General features: G+C 41.7%; 1 protein-coding gene across 4 annotated transcripts in view; it reads left to right on the plus strand.

Moving 5' to 3' along the window:
• clasp1a (cytoplasmic linker associated protein 1a) overlaps window positions 1-19,997 on the plus strand; it is a 316,093-nt gene that overhangs the window by 157,960 nt on the left and 138,136 nt on the right. For all 4 annotated transcript variants that reach the window (XM_078552573.1, XM_078552570.1, XM_078552571.1 and 1 more), the window contains exons 10-14: window positions 5,251-5,321; window positions 10,827-10,919; window positions 11,778-11,923; window positions 14,874-15,009; window positions 17,699-17,769. In XM_078552573.1, coding sequence (XP_078408699.1) covers window positions 5,251-5,321; window positions 10,827-10,919; window positions 11,778-11,923; window positions 14,874-15,009; window positions 17,699-17,769 — 517 coding nt within the window. The remainder of the gene's footprint in view (window positions 1-5,250; window positions 5,322-10,826; window positions 10,920-11,777; window positions 11,924-14,873; window positions 15,010-17,698; window positions 17,770-19,997) is intronic.

A 19,997-nucleotide genomic window follows, 5' to 3' on the forward strand; every position in this document is an offset into this window, starting at 1 on the left:
AATAGTGGAAAGGATGTAGAGGAACAAATTTGCAAGGAAATTAGAGGTGCAAGAATTTTAGAGTAGTTATAATGGGGGATGTAAATGATCCAAATATAGACTGGGATAGTAATAGTGTAAAGAGCAAAGGAGGCGAGAGTTCCTAGAGTGTGTTCAGGAAGATTTTCAGTGTAGTATGTTTCCAGTCCAACGAGAAGGGAGGTACTGAAACATAAACAAAAATAATTGGAAAAACTCAGCAGGTCTGACAGCATCTGCGGGGAGGAAGACAGTTAACGTTTCGAGTCCGTATGACTCTTCATCAGAACTAAAGAAAAATAGAAATGAGGTGAAATATGAGCTGTTTGAGGGGGGTGGGACAGGTAGAGCTGGATAGTGGAAGCAAAGAAGAGATTGCCAAATATATCATAGACAAAAGGACAAAGGAGTCTTGACGGTGGTGATATTAGCTAAAGGATGTGCTAATGGCGACATTAAGGGTAGAAAGCAGGCCGAGCAAGTGACAGATGGCCCTAGTGGGGGTGGGGTAGGAGGATGGGATCAAAATAGGCTAAAAGGTGGAGATAAAACAATGGATGGAAATAAATTTAAAAATAATAGAAATAGGTGGGAAAAGAAAAATATATTTAAAAAAATATATAAATTATTAGAAGAAAGGGGGATCGGAAAGGGGGTGGGGATGGAGGTGACAATTCATGATCTGAAGTTGAACTCAATATTCAGTCCGGAAGGCTGTAAAGTGCCTAATCGGAAGATGAGGTGCTGTTCCTCCAGTTTGCGTTGAACTTCACTGGAACATTGCAGCAGGCCAAGGACGGACATGTGGGCATGAGAACAGGGTGGCGTGTTGAAATGGCAAGCGACAGGGAGATCTGGGTCACGCGGACAGACCGAAGGTGTTCCGCAAAGCGGTCACCCAGTCTGCGTTTGGTCGCTCCAATGTAGAGGAGACCGCATTGGGAGCAACGAATGCAGTTGACTAAATTGAGGGAAATGCAAGTGAAGTGCTGCTTCACTTGAAAGGAGTGTTTGGGCCCTTGGAGGGGGGAAGTAAAGGGGCAGGTGTTGCACCTTCTGTGGTTGCTTGGGACGGGGTTCAGGTGTAGGGGGTAATGGAGGAGTGGACCAGGGTGTCCCAGAGGGAACGATCCCTACGGAATGCCGACGGGGGGTGAAGGGAAGATGTTTTTGGTGGTGGCATCATGCTGGAGTTGACGGAAATGGCGGAGGATGATCTTTTGAATACGGAGGTTGGTGGGGTGATAAGTGAGGACAAGGGGGTCCCTATCATGGTTCTGGGAGGGAGAGGAAGGTGTGAGGACGGATGCGCGGGAGATGGGCCGGACACGGTTGAGGGCCCTGTCAACCACTGTGGGCAGAAAACCTCGGTTAAGGAAGAAGGAAGACAAATCAGAACTGTTTTGGAAAGTGGCATCATCAGAACAGATGCGATGGAGGCGAAGGAACTGAGAGAATGGGATGGAGTCCTTACAGGAAGCAGGATGTGAGGAGCTGTAGTCAAGGTAGCTGTGGGAATCGGCAGGCTTGTAATGAATATTGGTGGATAGTCTATTACCAGAAATTGAGACAGAGAGGTCAGGGAAGGGAAGGGAAGTGTCAGAGATGGATCATGTGAAAATGATGGAGGGGCGGAAATTGGAAGCAAAATTAATAAAATTTTTCCAGGTCCAGACGAGAGCATGAAGCGGCACCGAAGTAATCATCGATGTACCGGAGAAAGAGTTGTGGGAGGGGGCCGGAGTAGAACTGGAACAAGGAATGCTCCACATACCCCATAAAGAGACAGGCATAACTTGCGCCCATGCGGGTACCCATAGCCACACCTTTTATTTAGAGGAAGTGAGTGGAGTTTAAGGAGAAATTGTTCAGAGGGGAGGTACTGCTGGACCTGGTTCTTGGGAATGAGGTGGACCAAGTGGATTAAATATCAGTAGAAGTATGTTTAGAGGGACAGTGATCATTGTATCATAAGCTTTCGGTTGGCTATGGAAAAGGACAAAGAAAAATCCAGAGTATGAATAATTGAAGTTGGCTTTCCCCCGGTTAATGGGTTAGGACTGGACCTGGGTTGCGTAACTTGGAATCAAAGGTTGGCAGGAAATACCGTAGCTGAACAATGGGCTACCTTCAAAGAAGAGTGAGTTTGGGCACAGCCAAGATATATTCCCTCGAAGGGGAAAGGCAGGGCAAACAAATCTAGAGCTCCCTGGATGACGAATGAGACGGAGATTAAGATTATGAAAAAATTGTGCTTATGACAGATGCCAGATAGATAATACAATTCAGAACCAGACTGAATATAGAAGGTTCAGAGGGGAGGTGAAAAGGCATAAAAGAGAAAAGAGGGAGTATGAAAAGAGACTGGCAGCCATCATAAAAAGGAATTCCAAAGTCTTCTATAGGCATATAAATAAAAGGGTGGTAGGAGGAGGAGTCGGGCCGAATAGGGACCAAAAAGGGGATTTACGCATGGAGGCAGGGGGAATAGATGACATATTAAATTAATACCCTGCATCTATCTTTACCAAGGAAGAAGATGCTACCCAGGTCATGTTGAAAGAGGAGGTAATTAATACATTAGAAGGATTTAAAATTGATGATGAGGTATTAGATAGGCTGTTACAACTTAAAAGTTGACAAAGCACCAGGACCGGATGAGATGTCCCCAAGCGTTTTGAAGGAAGTGAGTTTAAATTGCGGAGGCATTGACCATAATTTTCCAGTCTTCCTTAGACTCAGGGCTGGAGAATTGCAAACATTACATCCTTGTTCAAAAAAGGGTGTAAAGATAATAACTGCAGGCCAGTCGGTTTAACTTTGGTGGTGGGGAGACTTCTAGAAACAATAATACGGGTCAAAATTATGTCCCGGCCAGAAGACAGGAAGGAAAATGTATATCGATGTCAACCTGGCTACTCTATAAAATTTATTATTTTATCTTTTTTTAATTGGACTAAGACTTTACCCTGATGAGCCATGACTCCTACCAGAGGAATTTCTAAACTTCAGAAACCAACAGGGACCTTGTTATCTTTAAAGAGGCACAAATGCTCCTGTGACTGCAGAAAACCAAGTTACAAAGAAATGCACCAACCCACTTTACATTTCTAAGGCAGAGCTGGCCAATGGAGACGGCATGCCTGCAAGGACAAAAAGGACCCTGACTCCTCTATTAAACACCTCAAGATTCCAGACCTGGGAAAATATACCCTTGGTCCAACACCCAGGTGAAGAAGTGGGTGGTATGTCACATGACCCTCATCTGCACTGTGTACTATTGGAATACTGGAACTCCTGTATATGTGTCTATAAGACTCATTCATCTCCACCTGCCTTCTTCCATTGTGGAAGTCCTCGCTTCTGGAAAGTTTAATCACCCTGCAGCAGTTTCAGCCTGCTGACTTCTGAAGGAAGACGCCACTGGACTTTTGATTCTGGACTCACATGGAACCATAACTCATTTTTATTGTGGTCTTGCCCTGTACCCTTTTTTTTCCCTTATCCCTCTTTTATTGTATGAATGCAAAAAAGGGGCAGACATTGCAAAGCCCCTTTCCCATGTTTTGCGTGTGCGTAAAATAAACTACCCTCTTGTTTTAGCTTTATCTCAAGTTTGCTGTGGGGTTGCTATTAGAGGATTGAATCACTCCAAAACTGAAGGCTTGGGGGAAATTACAGCAACGCTTAAAAATGCTTTCTGTTTACAAATGAGTAGCGAGAGGCGAAATCAGGGCTGCTTAAATTAATCACTCTCCTGTCCCTAACAATTAATTGTCACATGGGTAAATGCAGGTTAGTTAAGGAAATCCAGCATGGATTTAAGGGAAAAATCTGTTTAACTAGCTTGCTGGAGTTTTTTGATGAGGTAACAGAGGGTAGATAAGGACAATGCTATTGATGTGGTGTACATGGATTTCCAACAGGTATTTGATGCAGTGCTTCACAACAGACTCCTGAGCAAAGTTATAGCTCATGAATAAAGGGGACAGTAGCAATGTGGATATGAACTCGCTGAAGTTTTTTTTATTTGTTCATGGGATGGGTGTCACAGGCCAGGCCAGCATTTATTGCACATCCCTAATTGCCCTTGAGAAGGTGGTGGTGAACTGCCACCTTGAACTGCTGCAGCCCATATGGTGTAGATGAATGACAGGAAACAGAGTAGTGGTAAATGGATGTTTCTTGGGTGGAGGAAGCTTTGTTTTGGAGCTCTCCTGGGGTCAGTGTTGGGCCCTTTGCTCTTCCTGAAATGTGTTAATGACCTAGATCTTGGTGTACAAGCCTCTTCACCAAGGTGGCAATCCAGATTTCTATTGTATGGACTTGTGGAATAGTCCTTAGGCCCTCATCACAGGAGCCTACATACATAAAACAACACCCTCACCATGAACTTTTGAATTTTTGATTTAATCAAAGACAAATAAAGCAATCGTGGAGTTATCTACAATTATGAATGCTATAAATAAAAATGTTACACATGTGGCCCTTTTCATTATTAGTATTATGTAAATTCGACTTCAGTTCCTTTCTTCATTTAAGTTCATAAAAATGGAGGTAGTTCGTTTTATAAGTGTTAAAGATCATTAAAACCCTGTTGTAATATTATTTGATTCCTTTGTGGATAAATAGAGGTAAAAGCCTGATACAACAGTGGTATGTTGTAAAATCATACCTTGCATTTTAGGAGCAATTGTTCAGTGATTCCTCTAAAGTTGTATAAATGCTCTTTGTGTGGTAAAATTGCTTCAGGTTCAGTGGAAGTATGAGCTTTCTGGTGTCAGCTAATATATGTAATGTACCTTCTGTTTGTTAAAAAAAAAGCATTGTGTTACAGATTCCAGTTTCAGAATTGTGGGGAATGGGTGATTCAGTGGCTATGTCACTGGCCCTGCTGTCCTTGGCTCTAGGTATGAATCCAGACCAAGTATGATTTCATCCTCTGGTTGCAAGGGTCTTTTTGTGAAATGAGTCTGAACATCTCCAGATAACCAAAGTTGGTTGCTAATTGGACCAAAGTAGCATTCTCACTTGAAGCAACCAATTGTATAAAAAGTGGAAGGTGAATCATAGTACTGTATGGGATGTGTTTGTGAAGTTGGGGTCCAGCAATTGGTCCATTTCACATCTGTATCTAAATAATGAAACTTGTTTGATTTATTAACTTTAGAAAACATTTTTTTTTGTTAATTACAACTTTCATTTTTCAATTCATTTCTCATTCCTCAACAGTCAAAGAAGGTGCAGGTGCTGTCGATGAGGATGATTTTATCCGTGCTTTTGAGGAAGTTCCAACAGTGCAGGTAACCTTGAATCCGCTATAGCTCTCTGATTCTGTTCTTTATCTTTAGTTGCTCACATAGCTCTGTTCTATTTGAGAACCAGAAATCTGTTATTTGGAAGATTTATATGTATGTTAATTGTGCTGTTGATAAGAATCTGGTTTGCTTTAGTGTGTGACTTGGAATATTTAGTAATGTAGATTAAGATTGGAAGAGATTAGCACATATCCCTATGTGAACCCATACCAACAAGGACAAACACACTAACGTAGGTAGAACTTCTGTCAGGCTTTTAAAAGAAGGGTATGGCAGCTAAAATTGTGATCATTATTTATTGAGTCTGTTGGAACTCATTTTCCATGTGACCTCCAGCAGCTATTATGAAAAGCCATCTTTTATATTTATGGTACTACAAGCAACAATGCAACACGTCCTTTACTATAAAAATGAAATTCTCTCGATTTATGTTGAAAGCTACAGTTAGTCGAGATTAATCCAGGTTAGTGTAAAATTAGAAACTTTCATAGCTGAAGTGAATGACTTTTGGTCTCCAATGTTACGTACCATTTACACATACCTTAAACAATTTAAATGCACTAAACCACGACGTGTTATCCCTTGTCCTCCTTTACCTCTAAGAAGTCAGTTTGACCATGTCATCCTCATAGGTTCTTGTATTCATAGGAAATAGGAGCAGGAGTAGACCATTCGGCCCCTCAAGCCTGCTCCACGATTCACCTAGGTCATGGCTGATCTTCTACCTCAACACCACTTTCCTGCACTATCCCCAAATTCCTTGATATCTTCAATATCTAGAAAACTATTGATCCCTGTCTTGAATATACCTAGTGATCAAACTTCTACCATCCTCTGGGGTAAAGAATTCCAAAGATTCACCATCCTCTGAGTGAAGAAATTCTTCCTCATCTCAATCCTAAATGGCCTGCCTCTTATTCTGAAACTGTGTCCCCTGGTGCTGGACTCCCCGGCCAGGGGACACATCCTTCCTGCTTCTATCCTGTCGAGCCCTGTAAGAATGTTCTAGCTTCAAAGCGGTCAACTCTCATTCTTCTAAATTCTAGAGAATATATGCCCAGTGTTCTCAATCTTTCCTCATTGGACGATCCTGCCATCCCAGGGATCAGTCTGATGAACCTTTGTTGCCCTCCCTTAATATCCTTCCTTGGGTAGGAGACAAAAACTCTACACAGTACTCCAGGTGCAGTCTCACCAAGGCTGTATACAATTGCAGCAAGACTTCTTTATTCCATTTCACCTACTCTATGAAGCAACTCAGCTTTTCTAAGTAAAAAGGTGACATTAAATGCCATGCCCCCTAGCCAAATTGTTCCAGTACAGCTACAACACTGGTATCTACCTGACAATGTGGAAAAATGTTCAGGTATGCCCTGTCTACAAAAAACAGGACACATTAATCTGGCCAATTACTACCCCTTAAGTCTACTCTGAATCATCAACCAAGTGATGTATGGTTCCCTCCGGGACACCCTGGTCCGCTCCTCCATCACCCCCTACACCTCAACCCCCTCCCATGGCACCTTCCCATGCAACCGCAGAAGGTGCAACACCTGCCCCTTTACTTCCCCTCTCCTCACCGCCCAAGGGCCCAAACACTCCTTTCAAGTGAAGCAGTATTTCACTTGCACTTCCCTCAATTTTAGTCTACTGCATTTGTTGCTCCCAATGCGATTTCCTCTACATTGGAGAGACCAAACACAGACTGGGTGACCGCTTTGCGGAACACCTTCGGTCTGTCCACAAGCATGACCCAGACCTCCCTGTCATTTGTCATTTCAACACTCCACCCTGCTCTCATGCCCACATGTCCGTCCTTGGCCTGCTGCATTGTCCAGTGAAGCTCAACGCAAACTGGAGGAATGGCACCTCATCTTCTGACTAGGCACTTTACAGCCTTCTGGACTGAATATTGAGTTCAACAATTTTAGATCATGAACTCTCTCCTCTGTCCCCACCCACTTTCCGATCTCCCCCCCTTTTTCTTCAAAAATTTATATAGATTTTTCTTTTCTCACCTGTTTCCATTATTTTTAAATGTATTTCCATCCATTGTTTTATCTCTACCTTTTAGCCTATTTCGATCCCTTCCCTTCACCCCACCCCACCCCCACTAGGACTATCTGTACCTTGCTTGTCCTGCTTCCTTCTGTTATTTAGCACATTCCTTAGATAATATCACCACCTTCAACACCTCTTAGCCAAAAGATGTCATTGACAAAAGGACTATCTCCACCTATCACTGGCCCTCTATCCAGCTCTACCTGTCCCACGCCCCTTAAACCAGCTTATATTTCACCTTTTTTCTATTTTTACTTAGTTCTGTTGAAGAGTCATACGGACTCGAAACGTTAACTGTGTTCCTCTCTGCAGATGCTGTCAGACCTGCTGAGTTTTTCCAGGTATTTTTATTTTTGTGATGTATGGTGATGTTGACAGTGCTATCAACCTGCACCTGGGCCACTAGGCTTCTGACCTTATTACAGCCTTGACCCAAACGGGGTCAAAAGATCTGGATTCTTGAGGTGAGAGTGGCTGCTCTTGACATCAAGGCAGCATTTGACTGTGGTATCTAGGAGTCCGAGTGTAGAAGAGGAAAACTCTCTGTTTAAAATCAAAGCTTGGGCCCTCAGACTGAGGACTACGCTTATGCACTACAGTTCCAAGTAGGCCTCATGCAGTTTATGCATGTGCCAGCCCTGGAATGGCCATACACGAGCAGATCGATCATTTTTCCGATCTTCAGGGGTCCTGTGCATGTGCCAGCCGGAGTCTGGCCGCACATGCACAGCTGGTTGGGATCATAGCCATAAAGACACTTAACGGCCCCAAGCACATGCGTAGTTTTTTCTTTTCCCCTTTTTTTAAATATAAAGTGAACCCTGCACCACCTCAGCAGGAACAGTGAAAGAGTAAAAAGGCAATAGGGTGACCCAGAAGAGAAATGTCATTTTCTAGAGAGGCACAGAGGACTGTCTACCCTGTCTGCAAAGAGCAGATTTCCCAGAAGGACAGAAGAAAGTTCCAGGAACCAGGGAATGGGACAAAAAGTCCCAGGAAGACAGTTAAGTCAAGAAACAAGAACAGAAATCAGAAACAGGTCGCGTTCAGTGAAGTTAAAGTAAGGAGTGGAGAATAAAGACTCCGAATTAAAGAGAGAAAGCTGCAGAGAGCAGAATTAAGGTAAAGTGGGCTTGCAAGAAGCCAGAAGATTCAAGGAGACTGCTAAAGGTTGGTGACTTCTTTCCCTGGGCCTGTGAAGCAGTGGTGTTCTGTTGGTACGGCTGAATTTCTGAGAGAGAGTGCATGGAAAGCGAAGCTTGAATGCACATGGCAATTCAGGGGAGAGGAACATCGGAGGGAGAGATCGATGCCTGAAGGTGGATCCTTGTTGAAGATGCCCAAGAGAAGGCGGTTGCTTGGAGGAAGATTCCAAGGTGAGTTCTTTGAGAGTGGAGATTGGAAACGTCCGTGTGAAAGACAGAGTTTCCATGAGACCAATTGACTCTGTGTAACGAGCATCTGGGGGGGAAGTTGATGAGAGATCCATAGCATCTGCTTGGGTGGCATCTGTCACTTGATCTTGGAGTGTGGTGTGTCTGAACACAAGTTGCCTGTTGGTTTACATGAACTTTGCACTTCCTGTGAATATTAGAGTATAAGAGAGATTTTGTAACTTGTGTTATTCTTATGAATCTGTATATATCTGTAAAGATATGGTTGTGTGTGAAGGATTAGTGTAATATAATTCATCTTTTCTTGTTTAATAAATGTTTTATTCTTTTGTTAAAAGCACATCAGACTCTGACTGTTCAGTAGCTACTCTCCATGTTTCTAAACAAAAAATAAAAGTTAGGATCTGTCAAGCCAGGTTCCACCCAGGGATCAGGCTTGTCCAGTAGTAACATCAGCTGGGATCATAACACTAGTAAAATTGAAGTCAGTGGAAATCAGGGAGAAAAACTCTGCTGGTTGGAGTCATACCTAGCACAAAGGAAGATTGTTGTGGTTGTTGGATGCCACTCAATTCAGCCCCAGGTCAGCACTGTATAGTTCAAGATTGTGTCCTTGGCTCAACCATCTTCAGCTGTTCCATCAGTGACCTTTCCTCCAATTTAAGGTCAGAAATGGGGATGTTAGCTGATGGCTGCTGATGGGTTTGCAACTCCTCAGTTAGTGAAACAGTTTGTGCCTTCATGCAGCAAGACCTGGACAACATTCATGCTTGGGTTGATAAGAGCAAGTAACATTTGCATCTCAATTGCTGAGCAGTGATCAACAAGAGAGAATCTAACCATCTCCTATTGACACTCAGTGATATTACCTTTGCTGAATCCCCCATTATCTATCTCTTGGAATTTACCATCAACCTGAAACTTAACTGTACCAGCTATATAAATACCCTGGCTTCAAGGGCAGGCCAGAGAGTAGGAATCCTGTGGCGAATAACTCACCTCCTGACTCCCCAAAGCCTGTCCACCATCTTGTACAAGGCACAAGTCAGGAATGTGACAGAGTACTCCCCATTTGCTTGGATGAGTGCTGCTCCAGCAGTACTGCAGAAGCTTGGAAAAAGCAGGTCACTTGATCAGCGCTGCATCCGCCATCTTAAACATTCCAGGCCTTCCACCACTAGCTCTCAGTGGCAGCAGTGTGCAGCATCTGCAAGAATCACTGCTGCAACTTGCTAGAGTTCCAATGACTTCAACCTCCAAACCCACAACATCTTCCACCTAGAGGACAAGGGCAGCAGATACGTGGGAGCACCATCACCTGGAAGTTCCCCTCCAAGTTACACACCATCCTGACTTGGAACTATACCACTGTTCTTTCACTGGCATTGTTAGAAACCTGGAATTCCCTTCTTAACAGCACTTGGTATATCTACACCAGATGGACTGCAACGGTTCAAGAAGGTGGCTCACCACTGCCTCCTTGGGGGCAATTGGAGATATGCAATAAGTGCTGACCTTGACAGTGCCACTCTTATCCCATGAACAAATAAAACAAAAACAGTTTCACTAATTGATCAACACTGGAGGTTATTTGGTGTTTTTGAATTATTTGTTTTATCAGGCACTAATTGTGCAATACTTAGTTTATGAGGGAAACATGAAATTGCCCTTAACAGAATAGTTGTGTAAAATGCATGCAGGCTTCAACTCTGGTCACCTTGACATTAATTTTTTTTGTATATAAATTTTATATAATTAAGTATATTTATCAGAACGGTGAAATAGTTTTTTAAAAATCTGCTACTCAACAGATGTGACATTTTATTTTCCACCTGTTGAAATAGTATTCATGGCCTATATTTGTTTCATGATCACAAATGCAATAAATTATGGTTTTTAAAAATTATTTCAATCAAATGCTCAGTTTTGTTTATTTTCAGTGATTGAATGTAATGAAACAAGCAACAATGATTTTTCTCTGCCTAAAGCCTAAAATTTGACTAAACACATTAACTTCAACTTATTTTGTTATTAGATTTATTCCAACAGAGACCTCGAAGAATCCATCAACAAAATTAGAGAAGTTTTATCAGATGATAAGCATGACTGGGAGCAGCGAGTAAATGCTGTAAGTGTTTTGAACTTCAGATCTGCTGTTCACTTATGGTGTACGTATTCAAGGTTTGCACAAGCCTTTTAAAAAATTTGTTTGCTTTGAATTTTCAAGACTTTATCTTAACTGTGGAATTGGCATTGAATAATATCTTTTTTTTATATAATAAAAATGCAACTTAAAATGAACTCCTGTATAAGTCTAGATAATGGTGTTATTGTAATTAATGTAAAACTATCAGTCACTGGGGAAGAATTCAGTATTTACTTTACAATACAACTGAAAATGAGGATTTTTTTTCTCCTCTTCTGTTTTCTTTTTCCTTCCTGTAGCCTCTTAGGAAAACTTTATGTTGGATTTGGCAGTCAGTGGTGAAGTAATGGCATTTGCTGCTGACTTTGAAGAAAGTTGACCATAAAGATCTAACGTTCTCTGTTGCATGGTAGTTCCTTTTCCTGACAGCAGTTCAAATCTGGCGTCAAGTCAAGGGAATCTCTTGGTGTGTAGCAGCAGTGATTTTAACAGATAAGCAGCCAATCAGATTGAACAACTAGGAGGTTAAAAGCAGTCTATAATTCACTGCTGAGGAGAGACTGTGCCAACTTCTATGGAGAACAGATGAGTGTTGTTAAATAATGGAGGTATAGGGATGGATAAATGGTTTAAAATTTAGCTGCATTTAGTTTTGCAAAATTTTTATTAAGCAGATTCATGTGAACAGGCGAGCCCAGGATAGCCTGCTTATTGCACACTTGGGGAAAGCTTAGAAACCAGGGGTTAAGTGAGCCTCTGCCATTCCAAATTTTCTGCTGTTAATTTCCTCTTTATAATAGACTGGTAACTTATATGTAAGACAACTTTTCTTGTTGACAGCTCAAAAAGGTTAGGTCTTTAATGCTGGGCGGAGCATCAGAACATGAAAGTTTCTTTCAACATCTACGACTTTTAGATGGAGCATTCAAATTATCAGCAAAAGATCTGCGCTCTCAAGTTGTCCGTGAAGCTTGTATAACATTGGGGTAAGTAATGAACATGATCAAACCTTGCCAATTGCAATAAATGTTACATTTGATTGTCAATCATGTAATCTGAATTTTAATTGTTGTTAATGAACTTTTAAAATTATTTTAGGGATCTGGTTTGTGCAAACAAGGTAGAAACTATTAGATTTGCAAACCATAGTGTATTTATCATCTCATTTGAGTTTTCCCTGCACACTGCTGCTCCACCCCACCCAACATGTGCCCTCAGCCTCTGTGTTAAGTGAAACCCCATAATTTATCCATTTTACTTTCCATCTTGGCTTCTTTAACTCTCTAGCCTCTGAATTCATTGTCCATCTAAAAGCTCTCCTAACACTTAGGGCACCACTTGACTTAGCCATCTATTGAGGCCTCTAAATTCCTGTGATGTCAATCATTGATGAGGCCACCTCGAAGCATTGCTTTGTATCCCTGAGCACTCATCTCCCTATCGCTTTCCAACCCAATTTTTGTTTGCCTGTGTCGCTGGAAAGAACTCACTCATTCACTCTAATCCCTGCTTATCTGTAATGGCAATTTCAAATTCCCAATTGCTGTCCCTTTTTGCCTCTGTTTGACATGTTACTAGAGGGAAAGACTTGAGCTCACCTTGTGCTGCTACTCTGTCATTAACTCTGTTACTGAGGACAAATATGAGCCATTCAAATTGCTCTGCTGCTTGCGTCTCCCATCTATCCCGTGCCCTCGCTGTGGTCACCTCAAGCAAGAGAACCATCATCTGCTCCTTTGACACAATTTTGACAAAACTGCTGACAACCCAGTTTCCCTCCCTCTTGATGTCCCCAGAAGGAAATTACTTGTACTTCGCTTCACATAAACCAAAATGTTACTGTTGTATCTTGTGCGTTTGACATTCTCTACTCCCGGACACTGAGGCTCATGAAGAAGTGCAACTTTGAAGTTCTGGAATTGCCAGGGAATTAGGAATACGATGTCTGAATGAAAATTGATCCATCAAATAAAATTGCTTGGGTAATTCCTTTTCAGGTGGCAAGTTCTTGTAAGCTGCTTTTTCACTAGAACAGCTAGGAATATCTTCTGACTAGTATAATGCATCAGCCTCGGTCGCACTGATAGTACTCTCAGCTTTGAGTCAGAAGGTCATGAGTTCAAGTCCTACTGAGACCTGACTACATCATCTTGACTGACATTGTAATGCAACAACTGAATAAGCCAAGGTCACACCTGTCTCTGCAAATGAATGTAAAAGATCCCATAGCATTATTTTAGGAAGAATATGTTAATTCTCCCAATGCCTATTTTCTCTGGGTGCAGTAACAGGCAGGACATTTTACCTGCTGGCCACAATGGCGGCTTCTCACGCCATATCGGCCCAATTCCGCCTCATTAATTATGCAGCTACAGGAAACACGCTGACTCGCTGGTGGGCGACCTCTGAATTACCCGCCATGCTATTACCACACCGTTTCCTCACTCCAGGTGCCATATCTAAACTGCAGCCATGCAAACGGTTCTCGATGCTTGCAGCCCAGGACTACTCCAGTGAAGACATGGCCCTGAAAGCCAGGAAGAGTTCAGTGACCCATCTCTGGAACCCCTTTTGGAGGCTATCATGATGTCCTTCACCTCTGCTGTGGCTGCAGGGGGTCCAGCAATCTCACCACTCCGGCTTTGGAGGCAGTGACAGTGGTGGTCAATACCAACGCTGCACAAAAGAGGTTGGCCATCCAGTGCAGAAAGAGGATGAATGACCTCATCTGTGCCGCCAGGGTATGGCAACCTATCTCATCACTCTAAACTCTCGCACTCAAGGCCATCACACGTGCACTGGCATCTCACTTATTGCCAGCTCAAGAGACATCACATTAATAGCTTCATGACAAGGGCACTTCTACAGATCAACATGTGCCCCCACACTCATCCTAGAATATCCCCCCTCCCCCAGTTCCTCCCTTGTCCTGCAGTCTCTTCCCTTGCCTGTGGCCTCCTCTCCTCCTTTCACAAACAAATCCTAGCCCTGCAGCTATTGAAAAGCTACCCCTGCCTTATGGATGGTCTGGTAGGTGGAGACCAGCTCATGAGCCCCTCTAAAAGTGACGTGGTGCTGCCTGCGAAGCCTACTGCTGATGACCGCGAGTGTTGCCCGTAGCAAGGAAGGCAAACAAACCTCAAGTCCTGTGTGAAGTGCAGCTCGCCAGGTGCATGTCGCTTATGTACAGTTATGTACATCGGCGTGAGTGCCCAGGTGATCCAGCATAGGGAGATGATTCTGGCAGGCGGGGATTATAATTAGATACAGATGTATTAAAATGATGTTCCTGTTGCCAGGAAATGTGGCCTGCCGTTGACGGTTGGAGCGGATGATTGTAAACTGGTTTTACAACATCATGAAACCGATTTTTGGCCTTCCAGCCATATTGTTCACTCATGTCTGACGCAGATGTATGAAAATGATGATCCTGTTGCCAGGAAATGTGGCCTGCCATTGACGGTTGGAGCGGATGATTGTAAACTGGTTTTACAACATCATGAAACCGATTTTTGGCCTTCCAGCCATATTGTTCACTCATCTCTGACACCTACTGGGACTGAAAATTCCAGCCTCTGTCGATCTGAGAGTACCTTGAGATGTGCATTTTTTAAGTTAAAAGTACATCATAAATTAATCTTGTAGAAAGAGCCATGAAGTCATACACAATATCTTACAATGCAATAATGTACAGGCATTAACAATACAGACTTCTTAATTACAGAACATCGTCAATACCATGAGTGATACCACTGGAGATCTGTTTAAAAACCAGTGCTATTACAGAAGTAACTCGGAGTTACTTAAAACTAAATGAGTTTTCAATGGTGCATTGTTTTTATTGGAACCTTTATTTTTATTCATATTTGGGGACCTGTTGCTAAACTCTCTACAGATGTCTGAGCCTAAAACCTACTTTTCTCTTTTTATTTCTAGGCATCTCTCATCTATTCTGGGAAATCGGTTTGATCATGGTGCAGAAGCCATTATGCCAACACTATTCAACCTTGTTCCTAATAGTGCCAAAATTATAGCCACATCTGGTATAGCAGCTATAAGATTAATTATTCGAGTAAGTACACAAAACATGCACCTGTTTCTGTGTCAATATTTGATTTATTTTCCTCTAAAAATGCACAATTTCAGAGAAGCTTCTCTTTCCAACAGCTAAAGTGTCTTTTTAATAAAAGCAGCAGTTTAACCCAAATAAATTTTAGGAACAAAACTCAGTTTCTTGTTACTCCAAATTATACTGGAAACTTTTCATTCAGTGTTTGCATTTGTTTTGCATTTCTTTTGAAGCTACGTCTCTGCATGATAGGTCAGTATTTTATTCGCACTGGTGTAGTTATGAATTGCACCCATAACTTTGTGGTCTTGGGTCCTCCTGCTTTGCCATTGCAGTTGTTCAGCAGCAACTCTATGATCAGCTACTTCCTAGGGTTAATTTCTTTCAAACTAATACAGTGAGTGCACTTATTCTCTCAAACTTTTGGTTGTCTCAGTTTTGGAAAAAAACAAACAAATTTCCTGCTGTTTAAGTAAGTAGCTGAGTTCAAAATTTCAGTTATTCATCTTTTTGCTAATAGTCAAATTGGGAAATTCTTGTTAAGCCACTTAAAATTGCTTAGTGGTAAATGTGTTCCTTTTTGACATTGTGACCCGAAATATTAATCTGCCAAAATGAATTCAATTTAAGTTAGGTATCAGAATGCTCACTTGATAACTGATTTAATTAAGGTGAGCGGCAGATCCAGGCTCTGAATCCTGGTCTCCTAAGTTAGCGAGCCCAAGATCCGCTACGATTGTGATCTAGGTTCGTGGATTAGTAGGAGAAATCTGCTTGAGTTGACCAGCATTGATCAGCAAGCAACCTTTGCTGGAAATGTAGGTGAATGTCAAGTGAAAAGGTGGATTGGGTTTGTCTGTTATATCCTCAGAGTTGAACAGCTCTCAAAAATGTTTTGTCAACACGCGAAGAATGGCAAATTGGGACATGTTTTGGAGATCAGTTGAACCCTATAGGAATCATATCTTTCTAATGGATTTAACGAATTCAGGAAAAAAGGAGGTAGAAATTAAATTGTGAAATAGAAGGGAATTGGGTCAAACTGATTTTTATATTGAGAAGGTCATAGAGTTATATAGTACAGAAAAAGGCCCTTTGGCCCATCGTGTCTGTGCCAGCTATCAAGCACTTATCTATCCTAATCCCATTTTCCAGCACTTGACCCATAACCCTGTATGCTATGGTGTTTCAAGTACTCATCTAAATACTATTTAAATGTTGTGAGGGTTCTTGCCTCTACCACCCCCTCAGGCAGTGTGTTCCAGATTCCAACCACACTCTGGGTGAAAAAAATTTTCCTCAAATCCTCTCTAACCTCCTGCTCCTTACCTTATAATTCAGAAAAGATTAAAAATTTCAAATAATATTGGGCTAAATTTAAGTATTATTGTGTTCTTATTTTTTTAAAAAAAGAAATGATGGCCAATTAATGCTGACACCAGTTGGCATAAGCCAAGTTCAGTATTAAATGTGCTGCATATGGTAAAGATATAGTGGACACGTACACTGGTAGCCATGCTTCCTTTCTTTTTAAGAATGCCCTGTTAGTACTTTTTAAAATGTTTTTGTTATCATTGCTGATTCCTGTTCTGAAAGGAAGATAGAATGGTGGTCAACCACATTTAAATTGGCAAGTGGGTGCCAAGTTAAATTTGAGGCCTCCAAGTAACTTCACTGGGCCCGTATTTTTAGCACCCACTAGAGGTGGGGAACCGAGGCGAGTGGGCGTGGGATATCATGCCAGCAGCGGGTTTCCCGTCTCCATCCAGTCTATGGGCCATTTTTCCAAAGGTGGGATGAGGGTTGAGTGGTAGGGCAAGTAGCCAATTGAGCTGCATAAGGGTCTTTTAAGGCCTGCTGTTGTTGGAGGCCAACTGGAATTTTCTGTCAGCCTCCATGTCCCTGCAGATGGTTAGTTGCATTATAAAGACGGCAGGGGGTGATTTAGCCACCTGGAGAAAGCCTTCCAGCAGTAGACCTTGCGACCAGCGTTTTTGGTAGGCTTAGAGGCTCTCCCTGCTTGCCTGGATTCAGCAGTAGCCATAGGCCGTCCTGTGGAGGGGTTCTCCTTCTCCAGCTCTCACCAGCTCCAAAAGCCTTTTTTTATTTTAAGTTTGAAAACATTGAGGAGAGCCCTTTTTGGAGTGCCCTGTCCCTCACTTACCTATCATGGCATCCTGCTGCTTTCAAGCTGAGCCTCTTTTTGGCCCTCCAGCTTTGAGAGCCCACCCAGCATCTTTAATTGTATGGCGAGCCTGTTCTTTGGACACTAATTATGCAATTTGGAGGAAATCACAAGTGAGTGACTGTTTCCCAAATTGTGCAAGCAACTTGAGCTTGATGGTGGGGTCCTGAAGCCCGCAGGAAAATCATGCACCTGGAATCTGCTTCGTGGGTCACTTTGATTTTTTGCCATTGTAAATCGGGCAAATAATTATTTACATGATTAACCTTTAGTATAAGAGGGGAAATTATGAGTGTGTATATGTTCTTTTATAGTGCAGCTGTAAATCTATCAGCAGTGTTCAGTTTGTGTTCCTGTTGTTGTAAAATGTACAGTAGCTTTAAGTTTGATCAGGAGAAAGTAGGCTTAGGCAAGATCTATCATGAACACATGCATCCCAGTAACCTCAGAGAAATAATTTTAATGCTTACTCTGTATTGGATCTAATCTTAAAAAAATGTTTTTCAGCACACGCACTTCCATAGATTAATACCCATTATCTCAAGCAACTGTGCATCAAAGTCTGTGGCAGTCCGGAGGTAGGTTTGAAATTGTGATGTGTTGGTATATTAACTGCTTTCATGTGGTATTGATGTGGTGGAAAATCCAGCATTGTTTCGCCTATGTTTTAGGATAAAAAGTGAAAGGTAGAGGAATTAAATTTGCATTGCATTCTCATGCGCCAGTGTTCCTAGAAATGCACCAGTTGCAGAGCTGAAAACTGTAGATAGGCAGAACTTTCCCCACAAAGTTGTTTCAGGTCTTGAGCAGCCACAGCATCCCTCTGCCTGCACAATAATTCAAGAGGCCGTTTCCACCCCAGTCTCAATGCCTGTTGCTTTAACCCCTCTTCCCTGTCAGAATCTACCTACAGGTCACCTCGTCATTGGAGCCAATCAGAATTGGTCAGTCTTTGATCAGTGAGCTCTGTGGGGTGGCTGATTGGTGTCTGCAGCTTGACTGTTTAATGCAAATCAGACCTGAGCCCAGTCTCGATCGGTCCTCTGGCTACTGTGAACTGGCATGTGAAGCAACTGTTTTGCTGACTTGCTGCCCATTTTGGACAGAAAACCAATTTTTTGTCTTATGTTACATCTTCACCAGTTAAGTTTGAAGAACATATGCAGATTAAAAATATGTTCACTTGGCTTTTAAGGCTGAAGTTACAGCAAGTATCTGTGTTCCATGCAGAAAGTTATTCTTGTCGGAGGAGGCTGAGCCTAACATTGGCTGGCTGTCATTGTGCTGAATAGGGATCAGCAGCCTTCCTGGATGGCAGTTTTGCTCTTAATTGCAAAGTTCAGAATTGACTGGAGCTTGAATCTCCAGCCGACTGCTTTCTGATTCTGAAAATTTGGATTTTTATTTGTTTTTTGAGTTGGAAGAAGTTGATCAGTTCTTGTTTTTTGGTAACGTTAGTGCAACTACTTTAGATTGAAAGTGCTTTCCTCTTTGATTAACTCTTTATTAAACCTCCCTTAAATTTAACAAAACCTCAATCTTCTGATAAAAACTAAAATTAAAAAGAAAATTGTGTGAAATGTTCCTGTTTAACCATTTACGTTCCTGTTCAAGCTTGCATTCACGTTAACGTTTTTCTCCTTTGTGTAATTTATTTCATCTTCCAATAGATTCAGATACATAACCAATATGATTTGTAGTTAATATTGACTAGCTATATTGGCCTTTCTCTACATGAAAGGTTTCATTCACACTTAAGTCTTAATAATTTAGGTGTATATAACTGGTGTTTATTTGTCAGGGAAATGTCATCCATTGTACAAAAAGAAATTCTAATCATCTAATGCAAAACATTTCAACTTATAGTCCTGTCGTTCATGAAGAAAATTGGTAACTTTTGCATTTTGTTAAATTGTATTGTTAGCAGTGTTCCCGTGGGATACTTAACAGTGGGAAACATTTCTTATGTCAATATGTTTGTTTTCTCTTATAACAATGAATACAGAACTATAATTTTTGCCATTTATGCGCTAGTTTTATTTCAACTGTTAATATGAAAAATATTTTCTCCCAGTATATTTCCAAATTCTTACCTTCACACTTGATCATCTGAAGCATTACAACAATGGCTTGGAACAAATCATCTGACTCAGAGCTGAATTCAGTTTCATACCAGTTCATATTATTGTAACGCTGGCTGTTTGATTCAGGAGGCCAGTGAAGGGGAGGCTTATACAGCAGTGCTTAAAAATAGCTATTTTGCTGCTTGCCCTCTAAACTGGCAACGATAGATTTTTAAAAAAAATCTTTTTAAAATCTAAATCTAATTTTTAAAGAAAACTGAAGAAATTTTCAGAATTCAGTCTCAGCTTCAAACATAACCATATCACACAAACAATTACAAAATGTAAAATTAGAGACAGGGAAAGACCCATCATTCCATTGCCCTGTCTGTCACAATTTGTCACAATTATGTATCACTCTCCACTCGGATGCCATACACAGGAGAGACAGAAAATCAGATTTCAAAACCCAGGCCAATCAGGGAAAAATTAATCTGGAAAATTCTTCCATGCAAACCTCCCCAAAGCCCCCCACTACCACCATTATCAAAAATACTTCAAGGGCAGAATCTTTAGCACCCGACCGAGCGTGAAATGACAAGTGTTGACGTCGGCAGAGCCTGCCGACATCAACGTGTAGTCGTGCGATAGTTTGGTCAGCGGGCCTGCCGACAATTAAAATGCCTGTTAAGGCCATTAAGTAATCAATTGTCCTGAATTTTTCACTGCCTGTTCAACCTAAC

This window comes from Cetorhinus maximus, chromosome 11 (assembly GCF_964194155.1).
Source record: "Cetorhinus maximus chromosome 11, sCetMax3.hap1.1, whole genome shotgun sequence".
In the NCBI taxonomy this organism is placed as follows: domain Eukaryota; kingdom Metazoa; phylum Chordata; class Chondrichthyes; order Lamniformes; family Cetorhinidae; genus Cetorhinus; species Cetorhinus maximus.